The 19,565-nt window shown below is 61.0% G+C and overlaps 1 protein-coding gene across 2 annotated transcripts in view; it reads left to right on the top strand.

Moving 5' to 3' along the window:
• Positions 1-17,195, top strand: part of LOC126039246 (diacylglycerol kinase beta-like) — a 29,162-nt gene extending 11,967 nt beyond the window's left edge. For both annotated transcript variants that reach the window (XM_049802098.1, XM_049802099.1), the window contains 20 exons: positions 283-453; positions 848-897; positions 1,504-1,578; positions 1,692-1,811; positions 2,853-2,970; positions 3,145-3,233; positions 3,682-3,798; positions 3,943-4,041; positions 4,171-4,284; positions 4,382-4,455; positions 4,585-4,659; positions 4,748-4,833; positions 5,047-5,136; positions 5,564-5,724; positions 7,271-7,335; positions 8,335-8,425; positions 11,261-11,462; positions 12,957-13,077; positions 13,167-13,227; positions 13,802-17,195. In XM_049802098.1, the coding sequence (XP_049658055.1) occupies positions 283-453; positions 848-897; positions 1,504-1,578; positions 1,692-1,811; positions 2,853-2,970; positions 3,145-3,233; positions 3,682-3,798; positions 3,943-4,041; positions 4,171-4,284; positions 4,382-4,455; positions 4,585-4,659; positions 4,748-4,833; positions 5,047-5,136; positions 5,564-5,724; positions 7,271-7,335; positions 8,335-8,425; positions 11,261-11,462; positions 12,957-13,077; positions 13,167-13,227; positions 13,802-13,900 (2,078 nt within the window). In that variant the 3' untranslated portion in view covers positions 13,901-17,195. The remainder of the gene's footprint in view (positions 1-282; positions 454-847; positions 898-1,503; positions 1,579-1,691; positions 1,812-2,852; positions 2,971-3,144; positions 3,234-3,681; positions 3,799-3,942; positions 4,042-4,170; positions 4,285-4,381; positions 4,456-4,584; positions 4,660-4,747; positions 4,834-5,046; positions 5,137-5,563; positions 5,725-7,270; positions 7,336-8,334; positions 8,426-11,260; positions 11,463-12,956; positions 13,078-13,166; positions 13,228-13,801) is intronic.
• The last annotated feature ends 2,370 nt before the right edge of the window (positions 17,196-19,565 follow it).

Below are 19,565 nucleotides of genomic sequence, written 5' to 3'. Positions count from 1 at the left end.
TCGCTCCTTCTGGCTGGGTGCTCGTCCCCGGCAGAACACATCCCCGTGGGCTCCTGCCACTCATCCCTCCCATGCCTGCGGTACTGGCGGTGTAGGGGTCTACGCTCCGGGGACCGACGGACAGTTTCCAGCCCTGCTCCTGTGATGGCACGCAGCCCCACGCCGAATGGGTCCCTGCCCCAGAGTTTACGTGCTGCCAGCCCTGCGTCCCACCTGGGGATGGCTGCTGGCCCAAACGGCCAGCCTTGTGCATGGCCTTCATCCCCCTCTCCCTGCTCACAGGCACAAGGACTGTGGAGAAGAGGTTACCCTTCAGCCTGCGGAAGAGCCACAGCTCCCTGAAAGCCACCCCTCCACCGCCTCCCACCCCCCTGGCCCAGGTGGTCCACCTGAAGGACATCGTCTGCTACCTGTCCCTGCTGGAGAGGGGACGGGCAGAGGACAAGCTGGAGTGTAAGTGGGACCCTGGGGCCACGGGCTACTGGTCATGCCACGTAGGGCATCGCCCTGGAGGGGTCATCGCCCTGGGGGGGGTTCGCCCAAGGAATGGTGTGGGGCTGGGCGCTCCTGCTCACTTTTTAATGCTGAAACATTAAAAGCACTTGGGAAAGGCGCTCAGCATCACTCCTCTGCTCCTGCCTGCTGAGACCCGTGTCCAGGTGGGGACCACGGCTTCCCTCCAATACCCCACAGCCCATTATGGGCTCAGGCCACGTCTTGCCCAGGCTGAGCTGGCATGGTGTTGCTCCCATCCCACAGCCCCAGCAGCCCCAGCACCGAGCACTGGCTGCCCAGGCTTCCCTGGGGCTGGGCTCTAACCGGCAGCTGGCTTCTTTTCTCCCTCCAGTTATGTTTCGCCTCTACGATACTGATGGAAATGGCCTCCTGGATAGCTCGGTAAGCTTCCCGCGGGAGAGAAAGCCGGGGCCACTCGTGTGGCTGGAGACATGCAGGGCCCTATCGGGGTGCCCACTCCCCCAGTGAAGTGCTCCGAGCTGAATAGGGATGTGGGAAGGGAGGAGGAAGGCAGCAGCATTTGCTGCAGGGCTGGACCATGGGGCTGGGGAACACACGCCAGCTCTGCAGCATCCAGCAGCAGCTAGAAAAAATCCACCCACCAGAAACTGGAGCTCTACATCAGGTCATGGTGTTTCAGAAAAGGAAAAATCGTGCACACCCTTCTCCCAGGATGTTTTCTCTTTGTCCTTTGGGTATCTCCCTTGAAACCCATTGCAAATAAAAATCTGTTTTATCAGAGCAGTTTGTCTGAGGGAAAACCCACTGCTGGTTTTCTGGCAGATTTTCAGAGGAGAAAGCAGCACCCAGCACCCACTGAGTAGTGGGGTGTTGCTGGCCCCTGTGCGGGCAGGGGGCCCGAGGCAGCCTTGGGCGTATCAGGACGTAGACCTGATATGTCCCCGGGCTGGGGGCTTGAGGCTGGACGCGCCACTTGTGCCTGAAGCCATCCCTCAGCGCTGGGTGCCATCGTCTTTCTGTGCTCAGGAGCTGGATCGTATCATCAACCAGATGGTGCACGTGGCTGAGTACCTGGAGTGGGATTCCACCGAGCTGAAGCCCGTGAGTGCCAGGGCTGGGGGCAGCCGGGGGGCCGGGGGGGGCTCTCGGCCGTTGCCAGCAGCCGGAGTTCACAGGTGGCATCGCTGTGTCACCACATCTCCTCCCTCCTCCAGATCTTGAAGGCAATGATGGAGGAGATCGACTACGACCGTGACGGGACCGTGACGCTGGAGGAGTGGATCCGGGGTGGCATGACCACCATCCCTTTACTGGTCCTCCTGGGGATGGAGACGGTGAGTGCCTGTGCGGGGACCACCTTCGGCTGCATCCAGCCACCCTGCCCGCTCCCGGAGGAAAGCCCGGGGCTGGCACCAGTGGGAGAGAAGGGTGGTGATGGAGGGTGTGCAGGGACCACAGGAGGGCACCCTACCCCCGGCAATGGGCCGCACACCTGTCCAGCACCTGCACAGCCGCACACCAGCCCCCGGCTCCCCAGCCCCTGCAGACACCCCCACCCTGCCTCTGCTGACCGGCCTTCACCCCCCAAATCATCACAAGCTCAGTTTTGAGCTGTGGTCGTTGACAGCTGCCATGCCTAAGCAGGCTGGGTTTGCTCGTTGGGATCGTAGCGCACTCCGGTTTGATGAATATTTAATCAAAAAAATAAGATGAGCACCTAAAATGCCAGCCACTCTCCTGGGGTGAGCTTCAAAGAGCAGAGGGGGGGTGTTTTGGGACCCCCTTATTTCCCCTATGTTGCTTTTTCATCCTTTTGGGCTTTGTTTCATTGGGGTGCATCCCTGGCCATCAGGTAATAATTTGCAGGGAAAGTCCAGGTTTTTGCTCCCCAGTGCCTATTCTGGTTTTTGCTTCCATGGAGAGGCGCGGGGGCAGGCTTTCTGGCAGGAGGATTCAAGAAAACGGGGAATTTTAAGTGACTCCTGCAAAGCGCTTGTGCCTGGACCCAGCTGTTAGAGGTTTGCTTTGGTCACCCCATGGTGGCGGTGGACTGGCCCCAGATGTGGAGTCACTTTCCCATCAGCCACCAGCAGAGCTGGGCTGTGCCGAGGGGCCGTGGGGAGCTGGAACTCCATGTCAGGAGTGCCAGGAGCCTGACATGCCCGGGCAGCAGGGGGACGTGGTGGCAGGAATGGTCGGGGGAACAGCAGGGAGAAGCGGAGCAGGGGGAGCCCATGGTCCTGCTGGGAGCGAACTCCCACAGACACGCTGGGGGCTTTTATGGGCTGAAAAGCTGATAAAAGTGGTGGGCTGAGTGGGCTGGGATCCCCAGCAGGGGAGTGACCCCCCTCGCCCTCCACTCTCGTGCCGTGCAGAACGTGAAGGACGATGGGCAGCATGCCTGGAGGCTGAAGCACTTCAAGAAACCTGCCTACTGCAACTTCTGCCGCACCATGCTGCTGGGGGTCCGCAAGCAGGGCCTCTGCTGCTCCTGTGAGTCCTGGCCCCCCATGCCCCCAGGCCAGCGGCTCCCACCCCATCCCAGTGCCCCAGGGAGGGGGACTTGTCTCTGTTGGTGCTCAGCCCTGTGGGTGCTGCAGGATGAGCAGGGAGGGGGCAGTGCCCGTGCCGGGGAGTGATGCTCACCAATTTCTTCTCTCCTGCCAGTCTGCAAGTACACCGTCCACGAGAGGTGCGTGTCCAAAGATATTGCCTCCTGCATCAGCACCTACGTGAAATCCAAGAGAAACACGAGCGTGAGTAGGCAGCTGGTGTGTTTCTGAGCCCGTGGGTCTCCTGTGGAGCCCTCCTGGAGGCAGCACCACCAGCAGCAGCTGGCCCTTGGTCTCCTGCCTTGGTCCCCCATGGCTTTTTCCCCTGGGATTTGCCCCTCGGGCAGCAGCTCACAGGCATTCCCAGCATCCAGAGCCTGGCAGCGCACACCCTGTCCCCAGCCCCCAGGGACCTGCAGGATCCCCAGTCCCAAGGTTTTCCATGGCTCTGGGTGGAGGAGGGGTGTCCTCGATGTGCTGCATGGAGCAGCAGGGAGGGAAGGCGGCCATGTGAGGGGCTGGTTTGGATCAGACAGCACCCCTGCACAACAAGCCACCCTTCGAAATCATGGCAGCAGCCCTTAGCGGAGAGAAGACACCCACAGGTCGGTGGGTGCTGCGCCCGCAGTACCCCCCGCTCCGTGCCTTGCAGGTGATGCAGCATACCTGGATTGAGGGCAATTCCCCTGTCAAGTGCGACAGATGCCACAAGAGCATCAAGTGCTACCAGGGCATCACCGGCCTGCACTGCGTCTGGTGCCAAGTCACTGTGAGTAGGCGGGCGTGGGGGGGCCCAGAGTGTACCCTGGGGTGCACCCTGCAGCGCACTCTGCACGGCCGGCCCTGGGGGAGGAGAGGCTCACAAATGGCCTGACGTCCCCTGCCCAACATCCCTTCCTCCCACTCCCTCCAGCTCCACAATAAATGTGCCTCCCACGTGAAGCCGGAGTGCGATGGGGGCCTGCTGCGGGACCACATCTTGCTGCCTTCCTACATCTGCCCCGTCGTCCTGGTAAGTCCCTATCCTTGCTGCTGGGTGGCAGGGACCTGGCAGGGCATCGCCACGGCTGACCTGCCTTCCCTGGCTGCCGGCGCTGCCTTCACGAGGCAGCGTGCACGTCCATGCCTCTGTTCCCCAAAGGACAGGCAGTCCCACTGCCGGAGATCGGAGAGCGACTCCCCTGCCAGCACTAGCCCTGAGGACAACCAGGCCTTCAAGTTCAACTCCACCACGGTGGATGGGCAAGGACTGCAGGTAGGTTCCCATGCCGGGCTGCCGGTGAGCTCTGCCACGGGTACGTGCCAAGCCCCGCAGCGGCCGGGTGTTCGCAGCCGCGCTTTCTGCCCTCCAGATCAGCCCCCGGCCCGGGACGCACCCTCTCCTGGTGCTTGTGAACCCCAAGAGTGGAGGAAGACAAGGGGAGCGGTAGGTGGGGTCCTGCCCAGGGAGACCATCCCCCTGGGGTCAGGGGCTGCCAGTGCCTCGGGCCGCCCCGGCACCTGTCCCAGAGAGGGACTCGCCTCTGCGGCATCCCTCACGCTTCTCTTGCCTTAGGGTCCTCCGGAAATTTCACTACCTGCTCAACCCACGCCAAGTGTACAACCTAGACCGCGGTGGGCCCGCGCCGGGGTATGGAGATGCTGCGGCTGATCCTCTGCCCCCTCCCGCCGGCCCCTTCTCCCTCACATCACCCCTTGTCTCTCCTGGCTTTCTCCAGGCTGAGCTTCTTTCGGGACACTCCGGATTTCCGCGTCCTGGCCTGCGGAGGGGACGGCACAGTGGGCTGGATCCTAGACTGCATAGGTGAGCGAGGAGCAGGCATGCTCCTGCAGAGCATGGTCCACCTGCGTCCTCAGCGATCTGCCATGGGCTCCTGATATTTCCTACCCCCAGCGAGAGCGGGGTGGGGGTCCTGCCAACAGCATCACCTCCGGGCTGCCGGCCGAGGAGGGACATGGAGACGAGCAAGGAATGAGTCCTTTCAGCCCCAAACCTCTCTTTCCCCTTGAATTGCAGACAAGGCAAACTTGGTGAAGCACCCACCGGTGGCTGTCCTGCCCCTGGGAACAGGCAATGACCTGGCCCGGTGCCTGCGCTGGGGAGGAGGTGAGGCCAGGCGAGCATCGCCCGGAGGGTGGCCGGCCCATGGGAACCATCTGGTGCAGCTGGGTGGGTGCTGTCCTGGGGGATGGAGGGCTCCTGGGCTCTTGGGATGAGGCTCAGGGCTGCATCTCAGCCCTGGTGACTCCCGATGGTGCCTCTAACCCCTTCCAAAAAAAGCAGCTGCTGCTTTCTAAACCCCCACCAGCCAGGTCCTCCCCAACAACCTTTTTCATCCGGGAGAGCCATGCTGTTAGCTGAAATCTCTGCCACCGCTGCAAGGATGAGCTGAACATCTCGCTGGTGCCGTAGCAGTAGCCCCAGGCTGCCCCGGGTGCTCGGCACCCAGCTACCTCTGGCCCCACATGACATGACTGTGCTCCCCTTCATCCTCCTTCGTCCTTCTCTGATGCCCATCTTCTCTCCCTTACAGGATATGAAGGAGGCAATCTGATGAAGGTCCTGAAAGACATTGAGCACAGCACGGAGGTGATGCTGGACCGCTGGCAGATAGATGTCATTCCCAGTGACAGAGAGGCCAATGGAGACCCTGTCCCGTCCACCATCATCAACAACTACTTCTCCATCGGGGTGGTGAGTACTGCAGGGCAGGGATGGGTCCTAAGAGCAGCCCAGAGCACAGCACACATGTATTCTAGCTGGAGAGAACAGCACAGCACAGGGCTAGTAATCGGTGCCCAGACCAGCGCTGTGCCGTGCCCTCTGGAGCTGCCTGGCCATAGCAAAGTGGGCAGAGAAGAGCTCTGGAGGCCAGCGGATCAGGGGGGCTGTCCTCTGGGTCCCCAGCGCAGCCGCAGCCTCAAACCCACCTGGATCAAGGGATTCCCAGGGCCATTTCCAACTCAGCCGGTGGGAAATGCCTTCAGCTGCTGTGAAGTCATTGGAGCAATCCAGACTGGTGGGTGTGCTAGAGGGGTGCCAGCCCCCCTCCCACTTCCCTCCTTGTCTCCTCCTAGACTCATCCTTAGCCCTCTTCCAAGCCAGCCCTGAGTTAATGCCCGAGAGCGGGGGCTGGTTCCTGGTGACATTCCTCAGAGACTATAAAAGCCTTTCTAAGTGTTTGGTGAAATTCTACATTTCAGCTTGAGTGTCCCAAGCCGGGGACTCTCCCTCCCTGCTCTTCCTTGCTCACGTTCCTACCCTCCCTCCATGTCCTGGTGTTGTTTTTCTGGTATTACTGTCATTTGTAATGGCAGCACTTAAATGCATAAACAGGCGTGGAATCTCTCTCTTCCCAGCCGGGAATATTGCAAGACCAAGTGTGTGGGGAGCTTAAACAGGGTTCAGAGAAGTTTGGGGTCCCAGGGATGGGTTGAGATCTGCTGGACACCCCACCTGAAGCTTTTGCTGAGACAGCATCCATCGTCAAAGCCCCGCTTTGGTGCTCAGACCTGTGTTTCCCCATGTTTTCCTAACCCAGGGAGGATGGCAGCCCCGTGCCATAGGGCTTTCCCCAGCACCGGGCGTCAGTCCTGGGAGTGGCAGGGCTTTGGATGAACAGCAAAGCGGAAAGCACTTCTCTTCCCGGGGGCTTGCAACATCTTTGCCCTGGGCCATGGGTACCTGAGCAGTACCACCATGGCGTGGGTCACCCACCCAGCAACGCTGCGGGATGCTTCTAGTTTCGCATCAGCTCCTGCTAATGCCAGGGCATGTCACTGCAGGTGGCATTTGGTGACAGCTTCCAAGTCGGGCTTAAACACCCCCCACCTCGCATAGGAGAGGTTGCAAGGAGTTTCAGGAGAGCTACCACCCTGCCAGGGGAGCTGTCAGGGTGCCAGGTCCTGGGGTGTCCCCGGAGCCCCACTGCCCACTGCTGGTAGCCCTTTCTCCCTCCCTCAGCATCACCTCCATGTGGAGCCCCTACGATAAGGGAAGGAGGCCAAGTACACTAATTGTGTCTCGCTTAACAAGCCCGTTCAATGCTTTGCGAGCAGCCTGGCTGAGGGTGCCTCCATCGCCTCGGCATGGCCCCCGCCCTGCGCCCCCGTGCCCCGGGGACCAGCTGCGAGGGCAAAGAGCTGAGCCCCCGTATCCTGGCACTTGCCCACAGGGCGCAGAGGGGGGGTTCTATTTCCCTGCTGCGCCGCCAACGTCTCTGCGCTCCCTCTCGCTGCAGGATGCCTCCATTGCCCACCGCTTCCACGTCATGCGAGAAAAACACCCTGAGAAATTCAACAGCAGGTAAGAGCTGCCCGTGGTCCCCCCCAAAAGCCGTGCACCATGCTAAGGGGACATACTGGAGCCTGCTCCCATCTCGCTGGGCTCCTCTTGCCCCTCTCCCCATGGGACCGGCAACAGCCCCGAGGAGGTGGCCCAGTGTTTGCCAACCTTAGGGCACGGGCAGGGGATGCGCCAGGCACGGCCAGGGGGCAGGGGCTGGGCACAGTGTGGGTCCAGGGTGCTCCTTCGGGCCCCGTGCAGCGTGGCAGGCTGCTCGAACTTGGCCGCGCACCCAGTTACGTTCATTCATGCTTTATAATTAGCACCAAATTCCAGGACCGGCAGGAGCAGGCCAGGCGGCGAGGGCAGGGCAGGCAGCAGGTCACAGCTCGCTCCTGCTGTGCTCGGGGTGCAGAGAAATGGCGTGGCGGCAGCAGGAGCTGTGGCTTGCAACCCCCATCCCCATGTTCAGAAATGCCTGCTAGAAAAAAAATCGAATGGACCAAAGTGTCAGGCTCCGCTCTGAAATTCAGCTCCCTTCAGCTTACAGTTCCCCCTCGAAGCCTGGCGCAGCAACTGATGCAGGGGATGAGCAGTGGTCAGGGGCTGCCTGGCAGGGTGCTGGGAGGGTGCGAGGCAGGGTGCTGAGGTGGGGGACATCCCCTCCATGGGGTACCCTGTTCCCAGCAGCCCTGTCAAGAGACAACAGTCCACGCTCAGCTCTGCTGAGAGCCGGTAGAGGAACCCCATCCTGTGCTGGGGGACCACCCAGCACCCGCATCCGTCTGCTCCGCAGAGGGGTCAGAGCCAGGTCCGCCTGAGCCAACTCCTGTCCCACAACACAGCTCCCTGGGGCTGTGGTGCCGGCCGTCCCTCCCCACGATGGCTCGTGTCCCCATTAATGGCTCGTGTCCCCTTCACGATGGCTCCAGAGAGGCTCTGGAAACCCATCCTGCTGCCGGCTGGGCTGGGGCAAGGTGCTGCTCCCAAGCGGGATGTTGATGCTGCTCTCTGCCCCAGGATGAAGAACAAGCTGTGGTACTTCGAATTCGGGACGTCAGAGACCTTTGCAGCCACCTGCAAGAAGCTCCATGACTACGTCGAGGTGGAGGTGGGTTTCCCAGCATGGTCCCTGGCTCCCGCCACGGCACAAAGGCTTTTTGGGAGATGTCACCCATGGGTCCTTTGGGCAGAGTTTTTGGCTGTTCAGGAAGGGGATGCTGCGGCAGCTTTGACCCCTTACGGCAGTAGGAGGATGCGGTGGCTGGCAGGACCCGCTCTTCCACCATGCGGCGCTTGCTGCAAAGCTGGCCAGCTGCAGGCAGAAGAATAGCCCTGTACTTCCCCCCGCGCCTCCCCCCCCCATCTTCCAGCTGTATTTCAGAGCGTGCCTGGAATATTCTCTCTGTAAACTCTGCGTCTGCTCCCAGCCCTCGTTGGATGACATGGAAACAGCCTTTAATTAGAGCGGGGAGGAGGGCCCATGGTTGCTAAGAGCGCTGTCATTTCTCTGCTCTCGCTGGGGGGGTTTGGGCCGTGCTTTGCTGTAAACTTCCGCCTCTTCTTATCTCTGGATAAACGACCCTTTTATAACTTAGGCTTGAGGGCAAAGGGGAAAAAACCCATTGCTTGCTGCAAGGGTTGGCGCAGGTCTGACCAGGTGGTGGGCACAGGGTCGCTGGCAGCGGGCAGGCAGGGAGCGGGCAGAGAGCGGGCAGAGCCCGGGGAGCCAGCGGCACGGTGCGGCATGTGTGGCCGTGGGCAGAGGGACTTTGAAGCCTGTTTCTAGGCGAGGAGTTTCAGCCCTTCCCAAAGGCCGAAGGGGGTAGCTGTGCCCTCGGCAGCTGGTGGGTAGGCGCAGGAGCAGGGATACAGTCATCTCGCCCCCTTCACCGTCCACACACCAGCATCCGGGGCAGATAAAGTCCAGGTCCGTAGGGTTCGATGCTGCCAGAAATGGGCACGAGGTGCCCCGCATGCTGTCCACGCGCTCCCCACCAAGCGCGCGTTGGCAGGAAAGCGTTAATCCCGCAGTATTTGAAGTTGAAAGCGGCAGCCTGTCCTCCCTCCAGCTCCCAGGCAACTGTCAGCCTTGCAGAGAAATGGCAGTTTTGTTTTGGAAATTGGCACTCATTCCCCTACAGCTCCTGGAAATGAATTTGCTTTTTTCCCCAGCTGCAAATTTCTACTTCCAGCATCGCTGCCAGCGCGCCGTCAGCTGCCCCTGCTCAAAGAGCCCATTGTAGCTTGCTGGCACGCTAACAGGGGAGGGCTACGCGGGGAGAAATTGCTCCCCGCGCGCCTGGGTGCATGGGCAGACGTGGGCAGACGTGGTCCTGCCCGCCCCACGCGCCCCTCCGGGCAGGATCGGGCTCCCACAGCATCCCCAGAAATCCCACAGCCCGGGCAGCCCTGGGCAGCAGACTTGCTCCCATCCCACCACAGCCAGGTCAGTACCGGCCACCTCGCAGGCAGGCAGGAAAGATGCCTGCAGTTGGGGGTGAAGCTCGGCTCAGCCGGGTGTGGGATGTGTTGTCCGTCCCACAAGGAATCAGAGCCCTCTCACTCAGTATCTGCCACTCAGAGAGTTAGGGTCTTTTCTGTTCCTACAAATCTTGATATCATTAAGATGTATTGAGAACGAAAGGATTTACACCCTTTCCAAGCCTTGGAGAGACAGCTCTTCACTCCCAAACCAGAAGAGTCCTGCCTTTTGCTTTCAAGGTGAGGCTAAAAATAAGATCTCGGAGCATCAGGGGAGGCAGAGCAGATTTGAACATACGGAGACGTTTGCTTGTGTGCACGTCCAGCTCCACATACGTGCAGCTGGCATGCTCAGCACTTACCGACAGCGTATTAAAAAGAAGCTGGAGACCTTCACTCTTTGCTAGAGGAAAACAACTGGAGTCAAAGCAGCAGCAGGGGCTCATCGGCCCGTTCTCGTTCCTCTCAGCAAAGCAAGAGAGAGCAGAAATGCCGTCACATCACCAAAATGCAAGGAAAAAAATGTGCTGGTATTTGCTGAAGCGTAGCGTGGCAGGTAGAGAGTGGATGTATAAAAGAAAATACAAATGCACTAGAGAAAATACAGTTGCATGGGAAAGCGGCTGCTGCATCCAGAGGTATCTAGAAAGAGGATCCAGCGTTGTCCGGGTAGCATGAGAGTGAGAAGACCTGAAGTTAAGAAATGCATTTCCATGGCTGCTGCTTCCAGTCATGTGGGAAAGCCTCAGGCAACAGATATTTTAAATTCTACAGGGAATTTTCAGCTGAGGCAGTCCTGCTGTATGACAGCAAAGCCCGGGATACCAGTTCTGTGCTGCCTCGCAGTTTTCTCTCCAAAACCTGACATTTTTTCTTCTTGGCACCTTTCTTATCATTTCCTTCCAGTCTCATTTCTAGTTTCCAAATTGCACTTGAAGAAAAAACTGGTTTGAGTTAGTTTTGGGGCAGCGAAACTTTCTGATTCTTTGGGGTCAATTTGAACAAGGGGAGGTTGGGGAAACGTGTGCTGGAGATGCTTGGATGGAGGTCGCTCCAGGGCTGAGGTGGTATTGCATCCTATTTTGGGTCACAGCACCGAGCCCAGCCAAATTTTTATGTGCCCTCGTAGGAAATTCTCTTTTCGAAACTGCCATCTCAGACGTGTAGTAAAATTCATATTGAAATAGAGGGGAAAGCAGCACAAGGAAGGCGAGAAGGTGGTTGTCAGCCCTAGGAAAGCAAAGCCAGGGGGGTATTTGCTTGCACCTCCAGCCCCAGCCGCCCTGGGGCTGCCCATGCCACCCTGGGGCGGGTTTGCTCTGGGGACTGTCTGGCGGCACACCACGCTCGTGGACCTCTGCTCTTCTGGCGGGCAGGCGGGGAGAGGAGGCTGGGCTCCACGGGCACCGGGCACCATCTCGCCGCTGACCCCACGGCCTGACACTGCCCATGTGCCCGGCAGTGCGACGGGACCCTGCTAGACCTGAGCAACGCGTCCCTGGAGGGCATCGCCGTCCTCAACATCCCCAGCATGTACGGTGGCTCCAATCTCTGGGGCGAGACCAAGAAGCAGCGCAGTTACAACCGGCTGGGCAAGAAAGCGCCGGAGAAGCTGCACACCACGGTGGTCACTGACACCAAGGAGCTCAAGTTCTGCGTGCAGGGTGAGCGGCGGGGCCCGGCAGCAATTGGGGTTTGTGGGGTGCGGGGGGTTAGCAACAGGGAGCTGGGCAGCCACCGGTTCTGTCTGCGGCTCAGTGCACAGGGTGCTGGAGCAATGGCACTGAAGGCTTTGCTATCAGCTCGCTCTCTTTTGGGGTGCTGGGGTGACCCCAAGAATGATCTGGCCAAGCTGGTGAAGGAGGGTGGCTCTGCCTGCCGAGGTATGGTCCAGCACCGTGTTTCTCAGGGCTGGTTATGCCGTGCCACGGTGGCCAGAGAGGACGTGGCTCCTGCACCCTGCCAGGCACCTCTTCCCCCACCCTCTGGGGATCCCGGCTCGGGGGGTGCCCCGAGGGATTAGTGTGGGCATGAGGCTGGGCAGCCCCCAGCACCCCGTGGGGCTGGCAGGCAGCCGCTGCAGGGCTGGGCACCCGCTGCTGCAGAGGAGGAGTCGGAAGCGGAGCTGCAGAGCTGGCACCAAGGGCTTTTGTAAGCATCTTCCCAAGCTCTGCCGCAGAGCTGCCAGCCTGGCTGGGGGGTTTCGGGAACAGCATGGTACCCATGCTGTGCCCCAGCCGGCACCTCACACCCGCTTGCTGTGGCCACCGGCGCTGTCCCCGTGGGCACGGGCAGGGTGCAGGCAGCCCAAAGTGTTGGCAGCGTTCCCCCACAGAGAGCAGTGGTTTAGAAAGCAGCCAGCAAAATAGGTCAAGCACCCTTATTTTCCACCCGCCACCTTCCACAGCCTGAGGCTGGGGTGGGAGACAGCCCCCTCGCTGCATGGCTGCCAGGACGGCTGTGTCATTGGCCATCCCAAGCTGTCACTGGCTGTCCCTCGCCAGGCGTGCCCGTGGGTACAGGCAGCAGGGAGTGGGGGAGAGCAAAGGCCTGTTCCAAAGGGTAGTGAGAGGCAGTGGGGTCGGTCCCTTGGGCATGTCCCCACTTGCAGGTGGGGAGGAGGGTGGGGGGGGGTCCACCAAGGGTGAAAGAGGACCCTGAAGGGAGTGAGAGATGGAGCGAGTTGCCCCAGTGTTGGGCACCTTCGGTGATGGCCCAGAAGAGCAGGAGGAGCTGGGAAAAGGGGCGATGCCCTGGGATCCCTCCCAGGGAGGATTCCATGGTGCATCCCGGCTCCCGGGGGGGCTGCAGTGCCCCAGGGCACCCAGGGGATTGTGGGGGTGCCGGGGTTGGGGTGGCTGTCTGCCACCATTTCATACTACACTGCAAATAAGCGGTCAAAGTGCTGGTGGGGATCCGGGCTGCCACCCTGCAGCCATGGAAGTCCAGGCACTATTTCAGACCAGGGGTATTTTGGACAGCAGCATTGTCCAACGCTGCAAACACCCAGCTGGGCAGTCTCAGGGCACAGGGGACATCAGGACATGTCCCCACAGTGCCGCCAGCCCTGGTATGCTGGTCCTGATGTTTTGGATGATGGCGGAAGGCAGGGGATGCCTGGGCACGGGGGGACCGACTCGGATCCTTCTCTCTTGCAGACCTCAGCGACCACCTCTTGGAGGTGGTGGGGCTGGAGGGTGCGATGGAGATGGGGCAGATCTACACGGGGCTGAAGAGCGCTGGAAAGAGACTGGCCCAATGTTCGTCCGTCACCATCAGGTATTTGTCCCTGACCGGGCTGAGCGCCTGACCGATGGCAAAAGCCTGTGCCTGTGTCACCCGGCGTTCCCTCTCTTTGTGCCCCACAGGACATCCAAGCTGCTGCCCATGCAGGTGGACGGGGAGCCCTGGATGCAGCCATCCTGCACCGTGAGTCCCAGAGGAGGGAGTGGCTCTGCCACCAGCAGCCGGGGCGAGCAGGGGCTGTCCGCATGGTGGGACGGAGCAGGCAGGGGCTGACAGCATGGCAGGAAGCCTTGGCTCCCCATGCAGCGTGGCAAAGCCTCTGGAGTTGGAAGGAGGCTCCTGAGCTTGCTGGTGGGTGGCCGCAGAGCCCAGCCACCTGTGACTTCTGTCTGCACCCATGCCGTGGGTGCCATGGGCAAGCCATCGCAGGGGCCATGCTGACAGGGACACGGTCATCCCTTGCCGTGTGGGTGGGTGCAGTGGGGTTCCCCACCATCCGGCAGGCAGCTTGCCCAGAGGAGAAATCCCTCTGCCCGTCCCAGCGCTGCCTGGATGTGGTTCCAAAGCTGTTACTCCCATGCAGCAAAGCATTTAATGACCCAGCTGGGGGCTGGCAGCAGCTTCTCACCCCAGTTCTGGGTGCTGAGCTGCTCCCGGCTTGCTCGGGTCACTCCCTGGGGTCCCCAGCCTGGGGGATGCCCGGGAGGGCTCAGAGCCAGGAGCCCGTTACTGAACTGGGTTTTTCACTTCTTTTTAGGTCAAAATTACACATAAAAGCCAAGTGCCGATGCTGTTGGGCCCCCCGCAGAAGAGCAGCTTCTTTTTCCTGAAGAGGAGAAACCGAACTCGAGATTAAGCAGCGTGCAAGGAGCCATGGTCCAGAGGCACGTGGCATCCCGGACACCCGCCCGCTGCAGGGGGGTCCCCAAATCCCCACTCCAGAGTGGGGAGAAAAAACAACCCCCCAAGCCCGGTGGGGATGCTTTGTCCTGGGAAGGTCTTGGAGGCTCCTTCCCAACCACCACAAGCGTCTTCTCCAGCTGGGATGGAAGTGGTGGGCGAAGGCAGGCCGATGCACGGGGAGTGCATTCGCTGGAGCAGTGCTATGACTGGAGTTTTTTTCCCTTTATTTAAATAACCCCCCTGCTGCCTGCCCCGGCAGAGCTGCAAATGAACGCGCTCCCAAGAAAACGCCAAGCTTCACTTATTTATTTTTAATCCCCTTGAAAGACACTCGATGTTTTGCTGCACTGGCTTTCTGTCCACCTTGCACATTGGAGAAGTTATTTATTTTCTTAGCCTAGAGGAGATGGTCTCTGCCATGCCTTCAGCTAGCGCTTCTGGGATGGGTTTTAAGCAGATGCAAAGCCAGCCTTCACTGCCGGCCCTGCGAGCTGCCAGGCATGGGATGGGCTGGGGACAGACAAGATGGTGCCTGGGCCATGGGGGCAAGCGTGGGGTGGATGGGAGGAGACTGTGTTTTGACATGGAAGTGGCAAAAAAGGGATTTGGGGGCTGATTCTTGGGAAACCCCCGTGCCCCGGCTCTGGGCTTTGTGTTCATATTTATGTATTTATTTAGCAAACTTTGGGGGGGGACTTTGGGGCTCACCGTCTTTTTATGAGCCCGAGTTGGACATGAACGCCACCTCCCTTCTCTGCTGGCTGTCCCCCATGGCACTTCCTTCCAAGTGGACTTTCCATTCTCCTAAAGCCTGCCAGCCTGTGCCGTGGCCTGGGGACCGATATCCAGAAGCTCTTCTTGCTTGGAAGTGTCCCCCCTGGCCTTTTTACACATCTCCTCATGTGGTTCACCAGGCCCATGCTCTCCTGGTGGCGGCTGTGCTGCCTCCGGTGCTCCTGGATGGCTGCAGGAAGCAGTGAAGAGCTCTTGCACCTCGATTTCCGCACAGTCAGGTCTCCCCCCTGACCCACCCCAAGGCCAAGTAGCTTCGCAGATGCCGCTGCCAGCCCCTGCCTGCACGGGCGCCCACTGCTTACCACCTGGCTGCTCCTTTTCTCCTCACCCAGCCGGGGTCCAGGGGCAGGTTTCAGTGGCATCACCTATGTATCTCCCACTAGGCGTGTGGGGAGAGACCACGGGACGCAGCTTCTCCCCAGGATGCAACGGGGCCCAGAAAATGAATGAATGCATGGAGGCCGTGGTGGTGTAGATGTGTGCCCCGCTTCACGGCACTCCCAGGTGCTGGGAGTTAGCAGAACCAGCCCACAGAAAGGCTGCTGGTTGCTTCTGCAGGAACCTGCTGCCTCCTGGGGTGGCCCTGCATGGGGGGACACCTGGCTCCTGAATCAGCTCCCGCTCCCAGGCAGCTCCCTCAGGTCTGGTGGAGGCCCCTGTGCCACTGTGAGCAAGCCGGGAGCACGTGCCCTGTGGATGTTGCTGCAGGCAGGAAAACTGCTGCTTGTCCCTGCTATGCCCCTGCCAGAGGGCTGGGAGCCATGGCTGGAACAAGCCACCCTCTCCTCCCCAGTGACCCAGCGCCCGGTCTCTTCTCATGCTGCAGGTTCCCATTCAATAGCATTCCCCTGGTAGTGCAGAGGGTGCTGCCGTCACTATGCTTCAGAGTGAACAGTGAGCTGAAAGGGAGCCGTTTGTCACCCTCCCCAGGCAGAGACAGTAGTGCTGTTGTGCGCCCATTCAAGCTTTAGCTCAGGGCTGTTTCTGACAGAAGCCATAGGGCTCTGCTGACATGGGAGGAGGTGGACTCCCAGCTGGCCTCTAGCCCACGAATCCCCATTGTGGCCAGAGCACAGGAGGAGGCTGCATTGGGCTGCCACGGGGTGGCTCCCTCTCCTCCTGCCCTCGGGCAGGGTGAGGGTGAGCTGGGGGGCAGGTGCTCACTGCAAGGCAGGAGAGCACCCCAGAGCGAGCGGGAGCAAGCATGGGCCTGGCTGGCAGGCACAGAGGTCACCACAGCTCACCGGAGCCGTGAGCTGCGTACGTGGGCACGCTCCACCTGCTGTGCAAAAATCCCCCCTCCTCCTCCTCCTCCTCGTCACCCCGGCCGGCCATTAGCGAGTAGCCAGGTGAAAGCGTAGGGGAGCTAGGCCAAATAAACCCCAGGTCTCCTGGACCAGCAGCCTCCATTGGAAAAAAAACCCCTCGACCAAGCTTTGCCAGCAGACAGGTTGATGGGTTTGATCTGTGGGATGACAACACACGAGGTCACTGGCATTTATAGCAGCAGGTTTGGCTCCATTTCCCTGCCTGCTTGGCCTCGACCCAGGGTTTTATCCCAGGCCTCTGATTAGAAAGTGCCTGTATGGAATCGGCAATGTTTTTCACCACCGACCTGCTCCTTGCACCCAGACATGGTTTGCTGGACTCTGGGCAAAGAGCAGCGCTTGGGTCTCTCTGCTGCATTTTGCCATCAGTGGTGCCAGAGCCGGGGAATCAAGTGGGCACTGTTCGGCAGCATGCCGGGGGGCGAGGAGTGTTTGAGCTCAAAGCTGGAGGGGGAGCACCCAAACACATGTCCTGCAGGGTACAGGGAGCCCAGAGACACCACCCTGGACCACAGGGGAATGATGACACACTGGCACCAGTCTGCCAAGGGTGACAGGCTCCGATAGAGACATCGCCTTCTGATGATCAGTGAGACGATTCCTGCCACCTCCCCCCGGGGACATGGCTTTGATCTGCTCCCACCATACCAAAGCCATGGTTCAACGGGCCTGGCAGCTAACGACCTCCTTAGTCCAATGGTGCAAAATCTTCAGCCCAGGAGGGGACCTGCAGGGGCTGGGATGCCAGCCCGGCTGTCCCTGGCTCCAGGGAGGAACATGCCATGCAGCCGAGGGGCATGCGAGGCTCTGAAACCAATCTCCCCAATCTCCCTCAGCATCTCCCAGCTCAGCCCCGTTTGTCCCTCAAAGGCCACGGGATGGACCCCCCAAACACCGCCCCCCCCCAGCCCCAGGCATCGGTGCCAGTGCACAAGCAGCCCACCGAGCTGGTGCCATTCTGGGGGACCCCTGATTGCTGGGGGACCTATTGCCGTGGGACCCCCAGTCCCATCCTCCTGCTGTGTGCGTAGCCGTGGTTGCCTGCATGGAAATGGTGTCCGTAGCGTAGTGCGTGTTGCCATGTACACCTGGACTGCTGTGGGCTTGCCTCAAATAAAGATGATGATGAAATACTTGGCTGGTCCTGGGGTACACTGGGGTTCCCCGATTCCTGGCCAGGCATGGGGTCCCCACCTTCAGGGACTCAAAGGGGAGGTGCCCGATTCGGGGTGCCGGGGATGAAGTCGTCAGTGGCAGCGTGATGGAGCGGTCCTCAGCAGGAGCTGCAACTGGCTAAAATTGGAGCCTGCAATTTTGGTCCCGTCCCCGCCGTGTCCCCCCCCCGAGTGGGCTCTAAATTTAGCAGGCGCTGGTTGCCATCCCCCCTCCCAGCCCCGGCTCTCCAGGGGCTTCGGCTCTTCCCAAGGCACCCTTGCGGCCTCCCGCCCGCCTGCCCCCTCACCTCTCCCTGTGCTGGGTGACAGCAAGAGACCTGGAGGTGCTGAGCAGCCCCTGGCCAGTGCGGGACCAAGGCCGCCTTGGGGCGCCGATTGTGTCCAGCTTTGTGATGACTGGGCTCATCCCCAGCAGCCAGCCTTGCTCCCCGGCCCAGGTTTTGCCACCTGCCTGTTCGTGTGTCATCTGCTAATTTTACCAGCGGTGATTTAATCCCAGTTGCCTGCCTGCAGAGGGGAAGTGAGAGCACCAGCACCTGCAGAGCCCCCTGGGAGCCATCCCCAGGCAGCAAGGACACCCCGTGCCCTCTGTGTGCTTCACACACACACACACGCACCCCCGCCACTCCAGCACACAGGCACACAGCAGGCGGCATATCCTGGTAGCACCCCACCCGCCATTTCACCCATGACATGATGGGAAACAAGCTACCTGCCATTACCAGTGTCATCCCTGGGAGACGGTGGTGGCCCTAAGGGACTCTGGAAGGTCATCAGTACGCCAAAATTGACAGAGGAATTCCCATCAGCAGCCCAGAGATGTGCTGGGCAGCTCTCCCAGTACACCAGCAAGCCCATGACCTGAAGATTTCAAAATGATGATGACAACCCCGTACCAACAGGCTTCCTAGCCCCTGGGCATCTTCCCAGGATCCGAGCAGAAAGCTCCTCTCCTTCCCAAGCTGTGAAGAGCAGTATGTAACTGAGCACTATTCTTTGTCCCTTCTCCAGCAATTAATATCCTGGTCTTACTCCGCAACGTGAGGCCTCCGCACAGTTCATTTTTCCTGCGCAAACTGCTGCATCCTCCCTGAGCTGCCACTGGCGGGTCTCCATGGCGGGTCTCACCACCTTCAGTTTACAGATGGGGAAACTGAGGCACACGGCAGAGCAATGCTGGGGTGGGGGCCTGGCAGGCCCCCAGCAGCGTGGCTCTATCCTAAACTCATTGCCCATCCTCTGAGCTATTTGCAGTCCTGCAAGGGCTTGTGTCCACAAACCCACAGCAGGGGGATCCAGGGCCAGGGCAGCCCCAAAGCCCCTGCAGGTGGGAACTATTTTCCTACGGCCTCCTCCCAAGAGCCCTTCTCAAAGGCTCTGCCTGAAGGAGAAAGGCTGCCAAAGCCAGCACTCAGACGTGGGTTAGCCCCGAGGTCGCAGGGGGACCCGTGTGACACCACCTTGCTGGTGCAGAACCACCTCCCCAAGAAAGCAGAGGGGACCCCACGGCATGTGAGGCCCGAGGTCCGTTCCATCTGCAGAGCTTGCTATGCGGCAGGTTCTCGGGCACGGGAGTGCATGGAGCAGCATGCCCCCGGAACTGCGGGCGGGCGCCCGCCCCCCAAGGCTGTCCGTTAACACCCCAGCCCCACTCCTGGAGCAGGCCGCGGCCCCTTTAAATGCTGCTCTGCCCCAGCCCCACCCGCCAGCCTCTTCCCCCTTCTATTTTTTTATGAATGAAAAACGTTCTCGGCGGAGCCATGCAAATCGCGCCGCGCCCATTGGCTGCCGCCTCCCCCGCCCACCCAGCCGGCCTCAATGGTGCTCGGCGGAGCGGCGCGCGGGCGGGCGCGCAGCGGCATCGCGGCCAATCAGACGGCGCGGGCGGCAGAACGGCGGCGTCCCATTGGCCGCCGCGGAGGGTAAACAAGCGGCGCGGGGCGGGGCGGGGCGCGGCGCGGCGGAGGCCGCTGGCTCGGGGGTTGCGGGCCGGCGCAGAGCGGCAGCGCGGACCCCGGTGCGGAACGGCGCCTTCCCCGGCCGCCCCCGCCCCCGGCCTCGGCCCCGGCCCCGGCCCCGGCCCCCGCCCCCCCTCGTCCCGCGGTGGCTGAGCTCGCGGCTCCCCGGCCGGGTACGCGGGGCCTGGCGGCGGTGGGGGGCAGGGCGGCCCGGGGCGGGGGCGGTGTTTATGAATGGCGCGGGCCGCGCGGTGTGAATGGCGGGGGGCGCGCGCGAGCGCGCGCGGGGGAAGGGTAGAGGAGGGGAGGGGAGGCGGGGGCGGAGTTTATGAATGGGGCGCGCGGGGCGGCGTGGGAACGGG

The sequence above is a fragment of the Accipiter gentilis genome, chromosome 6 (genome assembly GCF_929443795.1).
Source record: "Accipiter gentilis chromosome 6, bAccGen1.1, whole genome shotgun sequence".
In the NCBI taxonomy this organism is placed as follows: domain Eukaryota; kingdom Metazoa; phylum Chordata; class Aves; order Accipitriformes; family Accipitridae; genus Astur; species Astur gentilis.
The sequence above is the reverse complement of the archived record's forward strand: the minus strand, read 5'-3'. Positions and strand labels throughout refer to the sequence as shown.